This window comes from Gambusia affinis, linkage group LG11, assembly GCF_019740435.1.
Source record: "Gambusia affinis linkage group LG11, SWU_Gaff_1.0, whole genome shotgun sequence".
Classification (NCBI taxonomy): domain Eukaryota; kingdom Metazoa; phylum Chordata; class Actinopteri; order Cyprinodontiformes; family Poeciliidae; genus Gambusia; species Gambusia affinis.
Genome location: NC_057878.1, coordinates 25086978 through 25109559, shown reverse-complemented (window position 1 = coordinate 25109559; position 22582 = coordinate 25086978). Strand labels below are relative to the sequence as shown.

The following is a 22582-nucleotide window of genomic DNA, read 5'->3' as shown; positions in this document are numbered from 1 at the left end:
TGCACAATCATATCCAGATTCTCTAGTTTTTCTAATCAGCCTTTTCAACTTTTACTGGTTCACTATGGGACAAATGATCAGTAATCATTAAAAACTAGTTTGTGAGGTTTTTTTTTGTTTTAAAACAAGTCAGTCTCAGTCTCTTCAACTGTCTTTTTACTTGACAGTTTAATTAACACAGGATCAGTATCGGTGTTTTTGGTTAAAGATGATGCCAAAGCAGCAGAATTAATGGAAGATAACATTTGAAGAGTGACAAAAAATGCATTTATCAAAAATAAATGCTAAGATTTTGGTTCTCTAAATGTTGATGTGGATATAATATTTTAGTATGAAAACTTAATCTATGTACATTACCATTGGGTGAGGGATGTTACATTTTCTTGCAAATTTTTCAAAGCAGCTCTGTGGAGAAATAAAAATGAAAAATATGTCAGAAAGTGAGAATGATCTTGATAGATTTTCTAAAACGATGATATGGTGGACATTGTTAGTTTCACTTTACCCCATATCTTCATATTCCTTTTGTTCAATGTCTTCAAGGGTTTTAATTCTTTAAAACAAACAGAAATGTTAGTCTAAGATAACTGAATCTCATGAAATTAATTATTATAAACAGGGAATCCTGATTTCTAAACTCTGTCAGGTTGAAAATCTAAACATTTCATCAATAAATCTGTAAAAGGCCTGTTTTATACTGATGACAGAAAACAATATTATGCACAGTCTTTTTTTCTTTATAAATTGATATACATAATATCATGTATTACAAGATAAAAAGATTTTGTGAGTTAAATACCTCTGGAGGAGTTCATTGTTTTGTTTTGCCATAATCGGATCTATGAACAGAAATACTGATTATAAAAAGGTTTTATTTACATGTAGCCAAGCTTTACACAGACTGAGCAAATATTTATTGACTTTCAGTTTTCTGTGAAATTCTTCCGGTGAAAATCCCATGAAAACATCACAGAAATCAATAAAACATATTCAGTCACAAATAAGAGTTTAACCAAAACATTCTGTTTACATTTCTGAATTTAGATGACACCTATTTACTCAATTATCAAACACGGTTGCATTTTCACATGTTACTCTGCATAAATTTTTTTTTTGTTGAAAATACAGTTTATAAAAATCTGTTTTCAAGTAAAACATTTTCATTAAAACTAAGGTGAATACAACAATACACTCAAACTGACTAAAAGAATTCTAATCCATTTACAATCCTGTATTTTTATTCTGTTGATTATGCTGAATTCAGTACAGATTCACTCTGTAGGAACATTAAAGCTTAGTAAACTGCAGCTTCAAAATCTAAATCTCTAGATCAGATTGTTCATTAATTGCTTTACCTGCAGTTGCCTTTCAGTCTTCTCCCTATCCTGTTTTTCTCAAAGTGAATGCGTTGTGCAGGAGTCACATTCGTCTTAAACTAAATGTCTCACTGTTGTGCGGTTGAGGGTGGGCGGAGTTTCTATTTCCAGCTCGTCCCACTTAGATTATCTTACTGTACCCTGGATCTGCCTCTCAGTATTTTAGTTGGACCCTTAGCACAACCAACAGAAACTTTTTCTACAATGGGAGACTCTTTTATCATAGCTATAGACTTTGGGACTGCATACAGCGGGTATGCCTTCAGTATAACGTCCAGAGAAGAAGAAATTGATCCTTATTTGAAGGTCTGGGGTGAAGAAGTTGGTCTGGAAACCCCGAAGACACCTAGCTGTATCCTTTTTGATGAACAAAAAGAGTTTGTGAGCTTTGGTTATGTAGCCAAGGAAGATTACCTTTCAAAAAAGGGCCAAGAAGCAAGAGACATGTTCTTCTTTGACTGCTTCAAGATGGCGCTCTATGACAATGTGAGTAAAATTCAGGGAATATATTCATATATTCCCAGAATATATGAATATAGGCAGAATTTGTGGTTGATTTACATTTTATTTTCATAACCTTGACAAGTGTTGAGTTTAAAACATAAACACTCATTATAATCACAATGCTGTAGGAAATCAACAGAGATCTGATGATCAAAGCAGCCAACGGGAAGTCGATGAAGGCGCTGAAGGTTTTTACAGAAGCTCTGAGATTCCTGAAGTATGATGCTTTGGAGACCATCAACTCCAACGCAAAAGGGAGAAAGTTCATTCCCTCTGACTTCACCTGGGTCCTGACTGTTCCTGCCATCTGGGATCCTTCAGCTAAACAGTTCATGAGAGAAGCTGCAATGCAGGTACAACTAAAGTATTTCACTCAACACAGAATAAATATTTCATTATATTCATTTGAATATTTTGGGTTTGCATTTTCTAAAAGAGATGGTCATGTTATTGATTGCAGGCAGGCATTGTGTCAGAGGGAAATCAAGATAAACTGGTCATTGCATTGGAACCAGAAGCAGCTTCAGTCTGGTGTAAGAAGCTTCCATCAGATGGTTTCATCAGACAGAACATCGGCAGAAACACCCTGGACCAGTCTCCAGGGACTCAGTACATCGTTGTCGATTGTGGAGGTTAAGCTCTTACCTCTGTTTTTATGACTGAATGTTTGTATAAATACAGAATTTACATTAAAATTATACAATTTCCCCGTTTTGATGCAGGTGGAACCATTGACATCACTGTTCATGAAGTCCTGGAAGGAGGCGCCCTAAAGGAGCTGCACAAGGCTTCTGGAAACGACCTGGGAGGACAAAATGTGGACCGAAAATTTAAACAGTTCCTCAGAGAAATATTCTGTGATGGAGTCTGGGACAAATATCAACAAGACTACCCTGGTGAAGTTCAGAAAATAATGTATGACTTTACACTTTTCAAAAAAGGGGATAAAGATATAGAAATCACCTGCTCACTCAACCTGGGAAAATTGGCTCAGACTAAAAAGGATATTGAAAAGTTCCTTGAAGGAGTTCAAGGAGCTTCCTGGAATGAAGGATCGATCAGAATCTCCAAAGAGAAACTAAGATCTTTCTTTGACGAGAGTCTGCAGGGGATCATAAAGAGTCTAGACAATATTTTAAGAAGAGGTTACAGAATCGGGTACATTCTGTTGGGCGGAGGATATGCTGATAGCCAGATTCTACAGAGACACATTACTGACGAGTACATTGGTGAATGCAACGTTCTTTGTCCCTTTAGGCCACAGGAAGCGATCCTGAAAGGAGCTGTGATGTTTGGGAGAAACCCGGCAGTTGTAAAATCCAGAAAAAGTGCCTTCACTTATGGGCTTAGAGTAAGAGAGAGGTTTGATGCATCAAAACACAGGGCAGACAAGAAATTCACAAACCAAGATGGTGAGTGGTGTGATGATATTTTCATGGTTCTGGTAAAAATTAATCAGGATGTTGGCTGGAACCAAATCAAAAGCTTTAGCTTGTTTCCAACAAGCTCCACACAAACAACCAGGAGCTATTATTTTTATCGCACACAACATGAAAGTCCAAATTATGTGGATGAGGAGGGAGTAGAGAAAATTGGTGGTTTTTTACTTGACTCACCAAACACTGAACGTGGCCTGGACCGTGAAGCCAAACTGAATATCAACTTCGGCTTCACAGAAATGAAAGCAACGGCCACAGACATCGATTCAGGTTCAACAAAATCTATCAAGCTCGACTTTATGAGGAGGTGAAAAGTTTTCACCTCCTCATAAATTCACAAGAACATCTGGTGGCTGTCACAGTAATTCACTGCTCCTTGTGCAAACAGGGAACAAACTGTAAAACAGTGTAATAGAGAAACAATAAATTGTAACATTTATCATATTTTCAAACAAATAAGTGTAAAATCATCTGTGATACTGACTTTTGATCACTGTATGGCTGTAGGCCTTTCAATAAACTAATCGTGTCTAAACCTGAATGTTCATATGATTACATATTATATTTACATCAACCATTTTGAGGTAACAATATAACACAATATAATCATAGATAATAATGCTCTTTAACTATTTGAAATATAGTCACTACTGGTTATAATGAGATGGATGGATGGATGGATGGATGGATGGATGGATGGATGGATGGATGGATGGATGGATGGATGGATGGATGGATGGATGGATGGATGGATGGATGGATGGATGGATGGATGGATGGATGGATGGATGGATGGATGGATGGATGGATGGATGGATGGATGGATGGATGGATGGATGGATGGATGGATGGATGGATGGATGGATGGATGGATGGATGGATGGATGGATGGATGGATGGATGGATGGATGGATGGATGGATGGATGGATGGATGGATGGATGGATGGATGGATGGATGGATGGATGGATGGATGGATGGATGGATGGAATGATGGATGGATGGATGGATGGATGGATGGATGGATGGATGGATGGATGGATGGATGGATGGATGGATGGATGGATGGATGGATGGATGGATGGATGGATGGATGGATGGATGGATGGATGGATGGATGGATGGATGGATGGATGGATGGATGGATGGATGGATGGATGGATGGATGGATGGATGGATGGATGGATGGATGGAGATGGATGGATGGATGGATGGATGGATGGATGGATGGATGGATGGATGGATGGATGGATGGATGGATGGATGGATGGATGGATGGATGGATGGATGGATGGATGTTTGGATGGATGGATGGATGGATGGATGGATGGATGGATGGATGGATGGATGGATGGATGGATGGATGGATGGATGGATGGATGGATGGATGGATGGATGGATGGATGGATGGATGGATGGATGGATGGATGGATGGATGGATGGATGGATGGATGGATGGATGGATGGATGGATGGATGGATGGATGGATGGATGGATGGATGGATGGATGGATGGATGGATGGATGGATGGATGGATGGATGGATGGATGGATGGATGGATGGATGGATGGATGGATGGATGGATGGATGGATGGATGGATGGATGGATGGATGGATGGATGGATGGATGGATGGATGGATGGATGGATGGATGGATGGATGGATGGATGGATGGATGGATGGATGGATGGATGGATGGATGGATGGATGGATGGATGGATGGATGGATGGATGGATGGATGGATGGATGGATGGATGGATGGATGGATGGATGGATGGATGGATGGATGGATAGATGGATAGATGGATAGATGGATAGATGGATAGATGGATGGATAGATAGATAGATAGATAGATAGATAGATAGATAGATAGATAGATAGATAGATAGATAGATAGATGGTCCTCTGGTTCTGGTCTGCTCTGCATCCCCAGAACCAAACGAGGAGAAGCGGCATTTAGCATCTATGCACCAAAAATCTGGAACAAACTTCCAGAAAACTGTAAAACAGCTGAAACACTGACTTCCTTTAAATCTCAACTAAAACCTCACTTGTTTAGAGTTTTGTTTGAAACGTAATCAATTGCAAATTTATTGACGGAATCTGACTTCATATTGTTTTTATTGTTGATTCTATGTTGCATTGTGTTTTTGTCTTTGATTTGATGTAAAGCACTTTGAAATGCCTTGATGCTGAAATGTGCTAAACAAATAAAGTTTGATTGATTGATTGATAGACAGACAGAAAACAACTGGTGGAATCTGTAGGTAGACACAATAAAAAGCAAAGTTAAAACTTTGTTAAAATTACTTTTTATTTTCATCAAAAGTCCATTCAAACTCTTATTTTGCCTGTTTTTCCAAATTCAACAGTTTGCAAACACATAGAAAGTATCTAATCATGTTTAATTTCTAGAATTTACACTGTTCTGTAGACAATAAACCAGATTTATTGAGATTTATTAGATGTTTTTGCTATAATCTTAAAAACAAACCTGTTAACTGCTGGCCTGTTGGTAATTGAGCAGTAGCACAGATTTATATAAAACCCTTCAATTAAAAATAAAATATTTTCTAAGTCGAACTACAATTTGTCTCTCTCAGTATAAGATGCTGAGGTTCACAGGAAACTCAGATGATTACACAAAATTAATATATCCAAACAGTTTTAAATTTATGATGCCTAAAAAAGATATGAAAATTAAAAATTACAACTAAACAAACTTATTAGGTTTGATTGAGCTTTTAAAAACAATAATCCCAAACATCTATTTTCAACTAAATTAAAAAGGTGCAGCTTTAAGATGTGTTAAAGTTGTCACATTTACGTTTTTTCACAGATTTAAAGAAGTAGAAAGTGATTTTGTTTTTTTGATTAATTTCATTTCACTCATTTTCTGAGGCAGTTGTGATATTTCGGGGGAACAAGTCCCATCTATCCATCGACGGAGGGTGATTCTCCCAGTCAGGCTGAAGAGGCGGGTTGTTCAGCGCCATCAGGCAGCCAAGCCAATAACATTCAGAGCCCAAATACTCCAACACATCCTGAGGATTTCCTGCTTCATTTTCAAGAACGGGTTTCTGTTGACAATAAATAAATTAAAGTGTTAGTTTTCTTTGTTAATTTTATGAATGGTAAGTATTTTTTGGATAAGTCAAATCCACCTGTGAACCAGCATCTTGTTTCTCACTGTAGAGAGTCATCTGCAGGTTCTGAACTGTTAGCTGTCGGTACTGATCAACCTGAAGGTACAAACCTCAGTTCAGACACACAACTGGACCACGAGAGATGACTTCAAAGTACATGATGTTACCTTTTGTGGGGTTCCTCCAGCATTCGTCACTTTTTCAAACACTTTATCTATCATCATTCTTCTGTTTCTCATTTCAATTTTTGCCTCCCTGAACTCTTTCTGGCATAATGGGAAAAAATTGAGACAAGCAGGAACAGTAACGGGACAAAAAGTAACATTAGTATGTTTCAGATGTGCAAGAATGAAGTCCAAAGATGAATTTTTTTGTCAACATAACTGTACCAGAATCAGTTCTTTGACAGAATCTGGATGTTTGTTGTTTGACTTTAAGTTTTTTTTTATTTTTGGCCAGTCACACCTCAGGTCTTCATACATTTCCTTTAGTCGGTTCTTATTAACAGGGTTGTTGAGGCTCATTGTGTTTCCTGTTTTGATTGACAAAGCAACTTCTCCTGCCACTCTGTAAAAACCACACATATTCATTTACAGAAAACTATTTTAATTCTACATTTAATTATTTGCAGTATTGGTGAGAAAACCACTTTAACTGACAATCCAACAATAAAAGACGCAAAAGAAAACCCGCACAGTACCTGTCTTTGAAAGACTTCAACTGTTCATCTTTTTCTTGTAGAGCAGATCTGTGCAATATAATAAATCACTTGTAAAACAATCCAAGTCTTCAATTTATTGTTTCAAAAATCAAACCAAATACATGGAGACTTTCTGACAGAAATATATATAAATGTTTATATCTGTAGATGTTATTTGGACTAGAAGTGAAAACAAGAAAAGTTGTCCTGGGGTGTTATTAGACTTCTGGACTCATCGGGGATGTCCAGCTTTCTAGACCATGTTGAAACAACAAGTAACTCAGAAGCCCTGATAACCTTTTATTTGATTATGTTTATCTTGTCATTGATTGGTTTTAACAACAGGCCACTTAATCAGCCACCTGACATGTGATCACTCTAGTGTGAATTGTTACCTTGATATTTGAAGTTGTGCTTCCATCTCATGAACTCTGTAAAAGCGGTGGACATGTTCATCAGAACGTGTTCAATAAGATCACACTATCTTTCAAGAAAACAGGAAGGATGGAAAAATGGCAAGCTCTTGAAAAGTTCTGTTTTAAAATTCTTTGTGAAGAATGACCGTACAATTTTAAAGACACAGTAATTGCTTAGCTAACAACACTAATAAAAACAACTTGTTTCTTTTATTCAAGTCAGTAGCGCTTGTTTTCTTGGGTTTCTTTGCTGTTTTTTTCACTGCATTTGCTCTTAAACAGTAGAACATTCACAGATCTCAAACTGAAGTGCCACATGTACGGTAACTGTGAAGATTTGAGCTTTCTTTGTGTTTCCTTTAGGTTTCTGTGTCTATTGAGTCTCCATGTTGTCCTAGATTATTCCCAGCCGTGTCTCGTTCCCTGATTACGCTCTATGTATTTAATCTCACCTGTGTTCCTTGTTGGGTCCTTGTCTAATCTGTCTTGTCTGTCCAGATATCCACTGTTTACCAGTTTTGAGCCTTAGCCTTCCACTCATTCTGTGCTGCCTGGATTTTGGACTTATGATTTGGATTTTCAGCATTAAATCACTATTCATTCAATACAACCTGGGTCCACTGCGTCTGCCTCGCCTCATCCAACTGCACTTTTCTTTCTTAAGAGTGTTACTGTCAGTTTGGAGCTGGCCTCTTCCTCATCAAACATGACTGTGCAGCAGAGCAAAAAGCAAGTTTCATAAAAACACGGATGGCAGAGTTGAAGCTGTAATAGCCGCAAAGGCTGGACCAATGTTGTATTGAACCAATATAGTGTATGATGAGATATGAATGTTCGGTTATGAAAGAATTTTTCATTCAATGCTACAGAATTTTTCTTCAAAATGTTAAGATAAAGTTTCACAGTTAACCATTTCAATCAGCTAAATCTTTCAAAGTGACATTTAGAAAACTTTAATTAGACGTTAACATCTTGAAACGCACAGTACCTTTGCAGCAAGGGTTCAATTTCCGTTTGCCTTCCAGATCTGTGAGTTAAAATACACAAAATGAAAACCAGCTCACAGTGCATGAATGAATGAATGAATGAATTTATTTACTTTGCCAATTGAAGCTGTTTGTCCTTCTCAATTATTCTGTTTAAAAGCAACAGAGATATTTGTCTTAAGTTCTTTTTTATCTGCTCACACACTCATTGAAAAAATTAACATTTGATGTTTTAAATCACTGGATGTATACGTTCGTTTGAGAGCCTCAGTTTCCTTTTCTTTATCTTTCAGAGATCTGTGGAGTAAAATGAGCAACTCACTCAGATTTATTGCGATATTTATAGACTAAAACACTGAACCCAGTCAGACAAGACAGACAATTTCATTGATTAATTCATGAAGTTTTATTAGTCCATTCACTTTTAAGATAAACTAGATTTGTTTGCGCTGAATCTTCAAATATATTTGATGGTTATGTGTCTGTTTTAAGGAGTTACAGACTAAAGTTGGTGTTTCTGTGTTTCATTCAAATTCTAGTTCTGACAATTTGCATCCAGACATCAGAAATTACTTTAAGTCAAACTTTAAGTTTGAGTTTCTAAAGTAAACTAGTCATTCTTTACTGTCATATTGGGTTAAATATGAATTGTTTCATTAGTACAGAAGTTTTCTTTTATTGCTACATCATTTTTTAAAATATTAAATGAAAGTTTTATAGTTAGCTGTTTAAATCAGATGAAAGTTTCACAATGACATATAGAAAACTTTCATTTGATGTTAAAATCTTGAAACACAAAGTACCTTTGCAGCAAGGCTCCAGTTTCCTTTTCTTTGTCTTTCAGAGATCTGTGGAGTAAAATGAGCAACTCACTCAGATTTATTGCAATAGACTAAAATACCTCAGTCAGATAAGACAGACAACTTCATTGATTAATTCATGAATTATTATTAGTCCATTCACTTTTAATATAAAGTTAGATTTGTTAGTATTGCACTGAGTCTTCAAATATATTTGATGGCTTTAGCATTTGACAAAATGTAATGCTTATTGCTTGTTTTATAATTGGTTTCTTAATTATGATTTTATCACTTATAACACTTTGAACTGCCTTGTTGCTAAAATAAACCTGACTTGACTTAAAGTGCATCAGCCTGGAGACAGTGCATTGATAGATTCAGATATTGCAGTGAGGAATTGATTGAAAATGTAGAAACATAATTGCTCACCTTGCATTGTGATTCTGTTGTTGGTAAAAGGCTTGAAAACTGTAGAAATTAAAATGCAGTGGTGTTTGGATAAATCACATCACATTGGTAATTTGAGATAAACATAAAATTTTCTTAATTAAATGGACATAACACTGCAGACCATGATGACATTCCTGGACAAGTTTCTACTGGAGAGTTAGTGGAGGTCCTGAGATCCTGACCCACCATGTTGTTATGATGAGCTGCTTCGAATCACCTCATCATATTAGTATCAAAGCACCACTCACCACCCTGATCAATTAGTGCTTAGAGCAGCTGGTTCTGGCTCATCTTAGCCTCTTTCTCACCCCAACACTGAATGTTCATCAACTTGCCCACAACAAAATGGAGGATCTGAACATCCAGCATCTATAATGCAGTGTGCTTGCTCACATCTGGACAATAACACTGGAATGCTGTTTGCAGGCTTCAGTTCTGCATTTAATAATGTCATCCACTTTAAGTTAATCACCACACTGATAAAGCCTCAACCTGCAGCTTTCTGACCAGCAGGTCCCATCATATTTAGTTAGACCATCACAGATTCTTAACCAAAATTATAAATGCTGGTGTACCACAAGGCTGTGTAATGAGTCACTATTACTGTGAATGTGATTTATTGTATTTTTTTTAACCTTTGGTGGATCAAGACAATTTATAGTTAGACTGAGGTAAACAAATTGAGCTGAAAAAAAAATTGAACGTAGACATATCTTAAAATTTTTCAGATGTTATTTTTTAACTCTACCTTTGATTCAGTTTTTCGTATTCATCTTCCTTTTTTGTCAGAGCAGATCTGTCGGTGAATAAAGACAGCATAAAAAGTTTGCACTGTTTAAAACAAGGCAGTGGGTCTTCTGGATTAATCTTGTAGAATATTTTACAAATCATTTGCATTGCATGTTATTGATGTACTTCTACTATAGTATATTGAAGCACCATGTTATTAAACCTCTGGACTCTTCAGGGGGTCTCGGCTACATAGACCATGTTGAAACAACCAGTAACTCAGATGCCCTGTACAAGCTGTTTACTTATGATTATCCTGTGCCACCTGACATGTTACAGCTCCATCTGTGCTTTTTTACCTTGATTTTTGAAGTTGTGCTTCCAGCTCTTGAACTCTGTAAAAGCAGTGGACATGTTTATCAGACAGTAGAACAGAGAGACGTAAATAAATGACCATCAACTCCATGTGGTGGTCATTTATTTACCATCACATGGATCGTAAATAAGACATTCTTCCAGGTGTTAGGAATCTCATAGCAACAAAGTGTCAAAAAAGTACCTTTGCAGCAAGGCTTCAGTCTCCATTTGCTTTTCTTTAGATGCAGATCTGTGACGTAAAATACAAACAATGAAAACCAGCACACAGTGCATGAATGAATGAATGAATAAAATAATTTATGTATTTACTTTGTACATTGAAGCTGTTCATCCTTCTCATTTATTCTGTTTAAAAGCAACAGAGTTATTTATCTTAAGGTGTTTTTTCTGCTCAAACTTGTTGAAAAAAAATAACATTTCATGTTTTAAACCACTGAATGTAACATACGTTTGTTTGAGAGCTTCAGTTTCCTTTTCTTTGTCTTTCAGAGATCTGTGGAGTAAAATGTGGATTTCACCTTGAATCAATGAAAAACCACCAACTGAACAAACACTGACCACAGTCTGATGAGACAATCAATCTCATTGATTATTTCTGCTGATTTAATCATGTGGATGGTCAATTTATTATTGAACATCCACATTGTATTGGCTAACTGATATCTGAGCATGTTTGGCCTTCATTTATATTTGATAGTAACTATACAATACATTATCTTAAAATTTTAATTAGGCTTACACTTACCTCAGTTTATGCTTTTGTTGAGCAACTTCCTTCTCTTGGATCCTACAAAAATTATAAGTTTTTTATAGTTTTAACAAACCATTTTTTTTTCTCAGGCTGGTTGTTCTGTAAAACTTTAAAGAGTTAGTTAAAGGATGAATCTGTTTTTTTTCATTTTAGTTAATGCCACTTCTTTACAAATTATATAATAAATAAAATGTTGTGAGTAGAAAAGACCAGGAAATACATATGATTATTTATTTGAACTTAAGTCTTTCATTACCATAAAATCAGTGTGTCAAAATTATTTCAACATCAATGGTCCATTTTATTTTATGACCCTTTCATGCATGAATTTTGATCCTTTATGTCAAAATTTTTTTCCAGAATGTTTTTGATTTTCTTAAGGCATTGTTAACATCTTGGAATATAAAGTACTTTTGCTGCAAGGCCTCAGTTTTTGTTTTTGTTTTTTTTAATTTTCTTTAAGCACAGATATGTTGAGTGAACACCAGCTCACTGTGAATGAATGAATGTTGAAAAATATTTACCTTATCAGTTTAAGTTGTTCATCCTTCTCCTTTATTCTGTTTAAAACCAACACATATTTATTTCTGATGAATCCCATCGGCTCACACAGTCATTGAAAAAGAAAAACAAATCCCATGTTTCAAATCATTTACTGTAGCATACATTCGTTTGAGGTCTTCAATTTCTTTATCCTTTTCCTTATGAGAAGATCTGTGGAGTAAAATGATCAACTCACTAAATTAATACAAAACCTACCAGCAAAACAAACACTGGCCTCTGTTAGATAAAACAATAAACACTTTTTAAGTGTTTTTTTCTACGGAATTTAATTTAAGTCAGATATTTACCTCAAGTGATGTTGCTTCTGTTCGTTATTTTTCATGTCTTCAATCCTTCAAACAAGTAAATGATTTCATGAATGTTTGTTTACACAAATCTCTGTTTTAAACTGATAATTCTTTAACAATTGTTTCATTGTAGTTTTTACAGTAAATCCCCATAAATAATTAGCAACTTTGCAAATCAGACAAGAAACTGAGTTATTGTGTGTTCACAATTAAGACCTTTAAAGTGAATAACTTCTGATTATAACTGAAATGAAGATTAGGTCAGCAAAATATCGTTTGTTTTTTTAAATCACTAAACTTTTCTTCTTGTCCAAATAACAAAACACACAATGTTTCACATTAACACTTTTAAATACCTTTCCTGCAAGTCTTTAATTTTCATGTCCTTTTCTTTTAGAGCTGATCTAAGAAGTCAAACAAACAATGAAAATCAGGTCAAAGTTGAAAGAAAAAAAACAAAAAGAGAAAGAGACAAGAATAAAGAAACAGAAATGAAAAGAAAAGGATATTTACCTTCTATTTTGATGTTGCATTTCTTCATAACTTAATCTGTGTAAACAACAGAGTCATGTTTATCTTGATGTTTCCTGTCAGGTTTTACAGCCATCATAAGAAAACAGGGAGAATAAAAAATACAGGACTTTTGAAGTCCGATTATGAAGCACACTACAAAATATCTGACCACTCTGTTTTAAGATATATTATTTATTTTACTGAAATGGTAGCTTTTAATATATGCTAATCTGTAAGGATGTGAAAGAGAAGAGCTCCAGTTAGTTTTCTTCACTTTGAGACAACAGCATCGTTACCAGATAAAGAAACAATCTATAGGATGAACAGACATATTTAAATTAAGATCAGGAACAAATTGATGCAGGAGTCAAACTCTAGCTGGCCTTGTTTACATTTTGTTTTGTGTCAATATTGTAGGGAATATTAAATCATGAAGTGGGCGATGGTAACGTTCCAGGTCACTTTTACCTGAAAAGAATGTTTTTATTTTTCATAGTAGGTCACCCTGATTGGGAAAGTAAAGAGGGAGTTCAAGTTTGGAAAGATTAAGAAATAATTTTTAAAAGTGCTGTAATCTGTAACGTTTTAGGTTTTGAAATAACCCAGCTGTGGACAATTACAGGAAAAGCTGCTAGAACTCCAGGATGAAATGAGACAAGAGACCTGAGCTAGTTCAAAGAAAGGACATTTCTAATGACATGCATTTGATTGGTTACAACAATCAAATCCACAACAATAGTTACAAAAGCATATAAAACGTCCTATAAGCATTAAGAAGTAAGAGATTGTCTGTAATAGTGGAGTTTTTAATGTGTATGCAAATGTGCTGAATAAATCTCCTCCTGGTTGGTCTGATTGGAGCAACGAGGTTTGAATTCTGTGATGATATTTATTCCAAGTTTGCTCTCAAAAATCTCAGCTTCTTCTTTTGTAAAGATAGATGGGAAATTCACTTTGTTTAGCTTATTTTTGAGCACCATGTATGATTCAGAGAAGTAAACATTTTGTATCCAAATCATTGAGTCAAACTGGGCGTGTTAACAGAGTTTAGAAATTGTTCATTCACTGTCAAAGTCTTGGAACATGAAGTACCTTTGCTGCAAGGCCTCAATTTCCCTTTGCTGTTCTTTAAGTTTTGATCTGTGGAGTGAAATACACAGAATGAACACCAGCTCAAAGTGAATGAATGAATGTTAACATATTTACCTCAATTTAAGTTGTTCATCGTTTAGTCTGTTTAAAAGACAAATTTATCTTTTCAATTACAGCTCATACAGTAATTGAAAAAGAAAGAAAATCAAATTCCATGTTTCAAACCATTTACTGGAGCATACCTTTGTTTGAAATCTTCAGTTTCCCTTTCCTTCAAAGAAGATCTGTGGAGAAAAATGAGGGTCTCATTAATTTAATGCAAAACTTATCAGCTAAACAAACTGTTGCCAGGGAAAGAGAAGGAAACAATCTGAACAGTTATACAAAATAAGAGTAGAAAGAAATTCATGCAGGAGTCAAACTGTTCCTGGTCAGAGGAGTGAAATTAAATAATGTTAAAACCAGTTTGTTTTTGGTCAATACTGTAGGGGAACAATTATACTGTTTGTGCAGTTTGAGTCCATCTTGTTTGGCTCAGCACTTCTCTCTTCACAAATGAGGAATGTGTTGTTTTTTTTTACAGCACATGCAATGTGCAGAACATCATTGACAAATATAATGATTGGACAACAATTGGAATCTCAACAGACTTCATGCCTCTAGGGAGCAATAGTTTCTCAATAGCTGAGAGCCCAGATGCTCTGAATGAAACAAAGTGTAGAAAAAGGGTCTGGATTTTACCAGGTTACATGAATTATTTAGAGAACAACTAAAGTGTTGCAGCTTTTTTAAAAAAGAAAAGTGCATTTACCTTTTCTAACTCAAAGATTTTTATATTTTCAATTTATATAAATTAATTAATACTACATACCTTTGCAGGAGAGGATCTGTTTCCTTTTCTTCCAGGGATGCTCTGCGCAGTAAAATATCCAGCATGAAAAGCAACTCATTCAGATGTTTTCTAAGACTTGAGAAACAAACTTTGAACTGATTGGGATGAGTCTCCAAAAATAATCCTGCTGCATTTTAGATTAACTAGATCATGGGGAAAATTAATAATTTAGTACTTAAACTGAAGCTTAAGTACTAAATTATTCCAATTGAATTTGGAATATAAATTACAGACAATGAGAGTCTGTAATTCAGTTTCAAAACATGAGGAAATTATTCTTCCTGCCTGTGATTTTAATGTTGCCGTTGCTCCTTTTGGCTGGTTGATGTTGGTTTTTCAGTTTCTTTTCAGGGTCTCTAAACTGGAGGACACGACTGTGGTTTGTGGTCTATAATAATCAAATTCAAGTCATATACTTACCTCTTCTGAGAATGTGGCTGGTGCTGCTGAACTTCAATAACATGCTGGAGGCTTAATCAAAACATCCACAAAAATATTAAAATAAATAATTAGTTTAGCACTTCATTTGATGTTAGAGCTATTGTTCAAATGCAAATATTTATTGATTATTGCTTTTTTAGTTTATGTACAACATTCCTTCATTTCAGTCAAAATGTATCCCAGAATTGATGTGACTCTATTTAGGTTCTTCCCATCATAATGTCCACATTGAGCAGGTATATAATCTGACATTCATTAATAAAGAAAATAAACCTATGAGGCAGCATTTTGTCACAATGTGTTTCACAGATGCTTATGTTTGCTGGTTCATCACCTCCTGCCTCCAATTCATTTTCTTTTTTTTCACTCAGAGAAACTGGTTTCCTCCATGAGCCAGGGCAGATTTACTCAACAAAAATTATTTCAATCTGGAGAGACTCACAAAGAGAAGAAAATAGCAGTTAAAAAGATTTAATGATACAATTCTTTGGCGCTCGGCCCCGGCAGAAGACCGTGAGCCGAGGATCGCCGTGAGCAGGCAGTCTGCTCGGCGAACTCGGGATAGTCTTCCCCCCGGGACCGAAACTGGTGGTGGAGCAGCCTGGAGAGGGAGACGAGAGGGGACCCTGGAGGACTTCCCTCATGGTGGAGGTGGCAATGGGGAGGAGGTGGGTCGAAGCACGGCTGACGAGCAGGAAGTCCCCAGGGTAGCTTGAACTCTTGAAGGTGTCCTTGGATGACGATTGGCTGGAGCGGCGTGGAGCTCCGTTCCGGATTGGCTGAGGCCAGGCGTGGTGATTAGATGATGTGGTGAAGCTGGTCGAGTCTCCCAGTTTGAATTTTCGCCTAGGCTCCATTTCAATCTGGAGAGACTCACAAAGAGAAGAAAATAGCAGTTAAAAAGATTTAATGATACAATTCTTTGGCGCTCGGCCCCGGCAGAAGACCGTGAGCCGAGGATCGCCGTGAGCAGGCAGTCTGCTCGGCGAACTCGGGATAGTCTTCCCCCCAAAAGAGGGAGCCGGGCCGAGGCCCGGGTGACCTGCAGTCTGACTGGACTGATAGGCGTAGGCCGGGGCCTGCAGTCTGACGAGACTGATAGGCGTAGGTTGAGGCCTGCAGTCTGACGAGACTGATAGGCGTAGGTCGGGGCCTGCAGTCTGACGAGACTGATAGGCGTAGGTCGGGGCCTGCAGCACGGCGAGACTGATAGGCGTAGGTCGGGGCCTGCAGCACGGCGAGACTGATAGGCGTCGGTCGGGGCCTGCAATCTGCCAGACTGATAGGCGTCGGTCAGGGCCTGCAGTCGGACGAGACTGATAGGCGTCGGTCAGGGCCTGCAGTCGGACGAGACTGATAGGCGTCGGTCAGGGCCTGCAGTCGGACGAGACTGATAGGCGTCGGTCAGGGCCTGCAGTCGGACGAGACTGATAGGCGTCGGTCAGGGCCTGCAGTCGGACGAGACTGATAGGCGTCGGTCAGGGCCTGCAGTCGGACGAGACTGATAGGCGTCGGTCAGGCCTGCAGTCTGACAGGATTGATAGGCGTCGGTTAGGGCCTGCAGTCTGCCGAACTGATAGGCGTCGGTCGGGGCCTGCAGTCTGACGAGACTGATAGGCGTCGGTCAGGCCTGCAGCACGGCGAGACTGATAGGCGTCGGTCGGGGCCTGCAATCTGCCAGACTGATAGGCGTCGGTCAGGGCCTGCAGTCGGACGAGACTGATAGGCGTCGGTCAGGGCCTGCAGTCGGACGAGACTGATAGGCGTCGGTCAGGGCCTGCAGTCTGACAGGATTGATAGGCGTCGGTTAGGGCCTGCAGTCTGCCGAACTGATAGGCGTCGGTCGGGGCCTGCAGTCTGACGAGACTGATAGGCGTCGGTCGGGGCCTGCAATCGAATGACTGATAGGCGTCGGTCAGGCCTGCAGCACGGCAAGACTGATAGGCGTCGGTCGGGGCCTGCAATCTGCCAGACTGATAGGCGTCGGTCAGGGCCTGCAGCCGGACAAGACTGATAGGCGTCGGTCAGGGCCTGCAGTCGGACAAGACTGATAGGCGTCGGTCAGGGCCTGCAGTCTGACAGGATTGATAGGCGTCGGTTAGGGCCTGCAGTCTGCCGAACTGATAGGCGTCAGTCGTGGCCTGCAGTCTGGCGAGACTTGTTAGGCGCGAACTGCGTTGGCGGGGGCCTGCAGTCTAATAGACTTGTTAGGCACGACCGCTTGGTGACCTGTGGTGGATGGAATGGCTGCTGTCGAGCCGAGGACTGAGGACCGATGGTCCGGCCGGATCTCCTAGGCAGAATGAGATGTTAGAAATGGCGAAACGCTCCACCACCATATATGACGAGATGCTCACCTGCAGAAATGGAACTTTGAGCTTCGAGTATGATTGAGATCAGGTCTGACGTAAGACTAGAAGGCTGAGGAGGACCAGCGACCGAGCTGAAGGAGGGAAGCTGTGGGGACGCCTTGAACGGCGGCAGATGTTGCGGCGCCTATTCTAAAAGAATGGCCCGAAAAGTGACTAGGTGGAAGACCGCAAGCTGTTAACGTGAGTCTGAGGTGGTGAGTGAACCAGTTAGCAGTCCAGGTGTAGCATTCAGGTGTGAGAAACAGAGATTTGGATTCGTGGCAGAGTTGATGTCTTTGCATGTGAATCTGAGCATGGTGTGAAAAGAGCAGAACGGACCGTCCATGCATGCAATAGCAATAGTACGCAAACCTTTTGTTTTGTTGTGTTTGATGTAAAGGATTGTAGTGGTCCGCAAAGAATTTTTAGATCAGATATAGATAGATCTCATGACGAACTGAATACTTTCAATGCAGACGTGAACTCACTCAGCCCAAGAAATCCATGGAAGGCTAGGATGCAAGCGCATGGAGGAGCGCTTAGGTGTAGGAGGAGAAAACTCCGGAACGGAGCGCAGTGATGAGACGCCTAGGTAATGGGAGTGATCGGTCTCCGCTATCGGAAATAGAGGAGCTATGGCTAGCAATCCCTTTGGAAAGAAGCTTCGCAGCAGAGTTCGAGAAGAGGCTAGGTGATTAACTGGGTTTCTGTAGCTTCATGCCATTTATTAAGCATCAGAACTTCGAAGGCTGGCGTTAGCTCGGGTTGAGCGTCGGTAGCACGGCATGAACAGCGAAACCTGAAATTTAGAACGGGACGGAGAGTCGGCGATAGCATTGTATGACCGGACACGTGCTGAGCTGAGATGATGAATGTTGTTGACAGCTTGCCATGTGCAGCGGCGATTGAAAGGCATAATGTAGCTAACGGATGGGCGGCCTTTATTAATGCTTGGATGATGGCAATATTATCGCAGCGCGCTAATAAACGCATTCTGCTCCAAAGACGGCCCCAGAGGCAGGAAGCTTTTAAAGCCCCCAAAACTAGAGGGCGGGGCGGCGTCCGTGAAGACTGAAAGTGAGTCGGTCGAGAGAATGTCGCATGGTGGGGTGTGCGGTCTGTGAGACTTGATGGCCGTAAGCTTTGTTGTCTCCCCACGACGAACAGCCCTGCGCCTGATTACTCTTCTGCAAGGAACACATCCTACCTTCACACATACAACATGACAACGCAGAGCCCGTAGGGTGTCTCCACCAGCTGCAGGTTTGAAGAGGGAAAGCCTGGGTTACGTTTGCAACCGACAGGGAGGGACAAACGATAACAGTTTTAGGTAAACGGCCACATGCCAGGGAAGTTAGATCTTGTAAGCTTTATCGCAGGCGACGTGTGTTGCCACAAGGTTAATATCGCTGATTTCCCTCGTGTGTTTGAGGAGGAAAAACACAACTTCCACAGCGCTCCGATGTAAAGATGTAAAACAAAAAGATTTATTCCACTGTATCTTGTGTTATCCTTTCATAAGCAGTCAAATCTTAAATAACCTCCACAAAACAAACTACGGTTGAAAACCGTGGCTCTGTCGATTCTCGCTTGCAGCGACCTCGCCTTTTCCCTTTCTCTTCCTTCCGTTAACACCAGGCTCCTCGCCTCTTTTGCATAAATTACTAAGTGGCCACTGAAGTTATAAGGCATACAAACTAAAATAAAACACTTAAAACATTATGCATTTAGATACATGCAATATAATAATACTTCCTAAGCCTCAACAAATGATCTTACTAAATTACTAATTAAACAATTAAGTTTTTTCAGTAACTGAATATTTACTACATTAAACTTGGCCTCCACACGACGTTTAAACTTAGTGATAAGCCATCAGGCTATCGAGGACGACGCTTGTTTATGCGAGTGCGCTTTGTGGTTCATTACTAATAGCTCCAGCAATGATTACGTATGCCAATTGTGACAAACATGAGATCATGCATTTATCAAAGCGCTGGCTAGTTGTGTGCTGACGCGTGTGTTGGACTGGCAACTGTGCAGATGGCACGGACCTCTTTAGAGCGCATGTCTGCTTATTCACTGCGTGAGTGCCTCCTTGAAGGAGTCGGAACCGATGAATGAGGAGGAAAGGAAGCCGTCGGTGCGGGTGGTATTGCCACGTGTGAATGACTTGAGAGTGGACGCTCGTGAAGTTCGGATCGCTGTGCAGGTGAAAACTGACTGTAAGAGGGTTGAGGTTGCCGCAGGCAACTGGAACTACGTGGATGAAGGACGGGCAAGCACGTCTCCTATGACCCTGATAAAAGGAGTGTGAAACTAGACGAGAGCGGCAGGTCCAACGTGTTATTTTTTATTTTTTTTTTCCCCCGATAATAGAGGAATTTGTAAGTAAAAGATTGCACCAAACTCGTTTGTTTTCAGGTGCGTTTCATGTGTAGCTTTAAAAGAATCCCCTCTATTAGTGAAAAGAGCTTAAAGAAACATGGTGCTGTGATTAGGAGACCAGCGCAGCTGGGCTGGAGGGCAGAATGTGCTGAGATACGAACTGGACTTCTGACAGAATTTGGAGCGAGCTAAGCAACAGAGTAAAGAGAGGGCTACAGCGGCCTAAGCGGGGAAATAACGGAATGAGGTTGACAAAGAGCGTCCGTCATTAAATGGCGGGCCGTGAGAACCCCGGCTCTTCTAACTAATTGAGCTACTCTAGACCCTGAAGATGCCAACTGACCAGCAATAGGAGGCGAGATAAACTTGAATTAAAGGTACTGGTGCGCTGACGGTGACATGATGTGTATGAAAATGAACGAATCAGGAGTGGGTACGTCTTACCTAGACGACGCCCGATGGGCGTAACGAAGTTCCCGGTTGATGAGGCTGAAGAGCCAGCTGCGAGCTGAGCTACGCGGAGGTGAGCGTAGTGATCTGATTTCGGTTTTCTCCTGGAGGTGGACTGGTAGAGAAGATCGGGCAACGGATCGAGTCCATGATGGGACGAGGAGGAAGAGCCGACGTGCGTCAATGGAGCCACGGCGGATCGTGGAGACAACCAGCGCTTGGCTGCAGGTTGACAGCACCAGTGAGCCGTAGCAGCTGACAACGGTGAGCCGGAGCGGGGAGCCAGGCGGATGGCAGAGGACGCCTGCGTCATCAATGAGGGAAAGACATCAATGGAGGCCGAATGCAGGCTTGATGGGGTGGTTAGATCGGTGAGGAATGACCGGGAGTGGACAGGAGCGCAGCCGGCAGGTGAGGGACACTCCCTGTATCTGGTTCTGAAAGAGGGCGAAGATGATCGGAAGGTGCTTCTGCGAGCTGAAATAGGGACTGAAGGACCGGGATTGCTGGCGGACGGGAGGCAGCTGACTAGCTGACTGAATGTGGGAGAGGTTGGAAAGCGCATACGTGGAGTCGAAGCACGGCTGACGAGCAGGAAGTCCCCAGGGTAGCTTGAACTCTTGAAGGTGTCCTTGGATGACGATTGGCTGGAGCGGCGTGGAGCTCCGTTCCGGATTGGCTGAGGCCAGGCGTGGTGATTAGATGATGTGGTGAAGCTGGTCGAGTCTCCCAGTTTGAATTTTCGCCTAGGCTCCATATCTGATGATGATTTTCTCATAGCATGATTGCTTTATTAAACGAAGACTGCATCAAGGTGTCAAAGTTGGCTGGCCTCATATTGTAATTTTTGTCGACTTTAAATGTTCTTTTAAGTTTGCAGCTAAATTTCTACACACTTTAAGAGTCTTTCTGTGCATAATCATAAAGATAAGCCAAAACATGAATTAAATTTTAGAGTATTGTTCTCAATCCAGGAACCTACTTAAGGAAATATTTTAGGATTTATCACATTATACTAAACAGAATTTCATTCACATAGAGACACATAAACCTACAGTTTTTCATATATAGAAACACTTTTAAATCAATGATTTTTATTTTTGTGCCATTATTTAAAATTAGTCAATACAAGATTTGAAAACATCTTAGCTCTGTTGTGGGAGAAAAATGATCCAGCTGCTCTCTGGGAAAAGGGGCAAAAGGCAATCAGCAAAACGAAAAGTCAGTGAACTCTTACCTGACCTCTTCATGCTGCCGTTGGAACAAGTTTTTAATCTGGTCAAGCCTTCAGAAAGTAATTTATACAGATGTTAGTTTATAAGAATCACACAAGATCACTTGTTTATTATGATGCTAGTTGATACATTTCAGGTCACAAGATGGTGAACCAAGACATTCTGGTGAGAAGTGAAAGTCTGAATCAAACTATTATGAAGGAAGAGAACTTCGAGAGAGTCTGTATTCCAGCTGCCCACACTAACAAACTTTTCTGATGATAGAGGACATAAGAAAACTTTGAAACTCTGAGAGAACTGGGAGAATTAAGGCAACGCAATGCTTTGTGCTATTTGTTTTATTTTTGAATCAGACAGAAAAACTAGATTGTACTAAATGCATGCAGAGTAAAATGTGCATGATGTCCATTAATGTGGACGGTTTGTATTTCCATTCATGTCTGCTCACTGTTGTCCCCTTCTCAGTGACAACAGACACAAAAAGACTAAAAGGTCAGAAGAAAAACTGTTATTCCTGACCAGATAAAGAAGTGATGTGAGGATAAAGTTTTCACCTCACTGTTCTGGTCGAAATCTACAAGATGAACTGAAACTAACCGAGTTCATCAGTTGAATGGGAGTTTTTTATATTCATATACTAAACCTTTTTTATTGTATAGGATTTTAAATTAATTACCTTTTTACAAGAAGTTT

The 22582-nt window shown here is 39.7% G+C and overlaps 2 protein-coding genes across 2 annotated transcripts; one reads left to right on the top strand and one right to left on the bottom strand.

Annotated features, from left to right (window-relative positions):
- The first annotated feature begins 1555 nt into the window (after nt 1-1555).
- On the top strand, nt 1556-3991 carry LOC122840150 (heat shock 70 kDa protein 12A-like). Its single transcript, XM_044132367.1, has 4 exons — nt 1556-1862; nt 2009-2233; nt 2341-2512; nt 2603-3991. Exons 1-4 carry the CDS (start codon nt 1581-1583, stop codon nt 3628-3630), a joined length of 1707 nt encoding a protein of 568 aa, XP_043988302.1. The 5' UTR covers nt 1556-1580; the 3' UTR covers nt 3631-3991.
- A 1657-nt stretch (nt 3992-5648) lies between these two features.
- Nucleotides 5649-22572, bottom strand: LOC122840154 (calcium-binding and coiled-coil domain-containing protein 1-like). The gene is made up of 20 exons (XM_044132371.1): nt 22566-22572; nt 15004-15045; nt 14375-14416; nt 14247-14273; nt 14133-14180; nt 13041-13076; nt 12884-12931; nt 12528-12572; nt 12343-12390; nt 12201-12236; nt 11671-11712; nt 11374-11418; nt 11235-11270; nt 11107-11154; nt 7562-7597; nt 7167-7214; nt 6856-7033; nt 6634-6732; nt 6485-6562; nt 5649-6400 (listed from the first exon to the last, which is right to left on the bottom strand). Exons 6-20 carry the CDS (start codon nt 13058-13060, stop codon nt 6206-6208), a joined length of 1002 nt encoding a protein of 333 aa, XP_043988306.1. The 5' UTR covers nt 13061-13076; nt 14133-14180; nt 14247-14273; nt 14375-14416; nt 15004-15045; nt 22566-22572; the 3' UTR covers nt 5649-6205.
- Nucleotides 22573-22582: the final 10 nt, after the last annotated feature.

What these genes read in the sequence shown, in the direction of transcription:
- LOC122840150 (XM_044132367.1), top strand. Translation starts at nt 1,581, where the DNA reads ATGGGAGACTCTTTTATCATAGCTATAGACTTTGGGACTGCATACAGC. An exon ending in AGATGGCGCTCTATGACAAT is followed by an intron (nt 1,863 to 2,008) that starts GTGAGTAAAATT and finishes ACAATGCTGTAG; the next exon opens with GAAATCAACAGAGATCTGAT. An exon ending in CATCGTTGTCGATTGTGGAG is followed by an intron (nt 2,513 to 2,602) that starts GTTAAGCTCTTA and finishes GTTTTGATGCAG; the next exon opens with GTGGAACCATTGACATCACT.
- LOC122840154 (XM_044132371.1), bottom strand. Translation starts at nt 13,060, where the DNA reads ATGCAACATCAAAATAGAAG. An exon ending in GAACAACTTAAACTGATAAG is followed by an intron (nt 11,713 to 12,200) that starts GTAAATATTTTT and finishes TAATTTTTGTAG; the next exon opens with GATCCAAGAGAAGGAAGTTG. An exon ending in CTGTCAAAGAACTGATTCTG is followed by an intron (nt 6,733 to 6,855) that starts GTACAGTTATGT and finishes CCATTATGCCAG; the next exon opens with AAAGAGTTCAGGGAGGCAAA.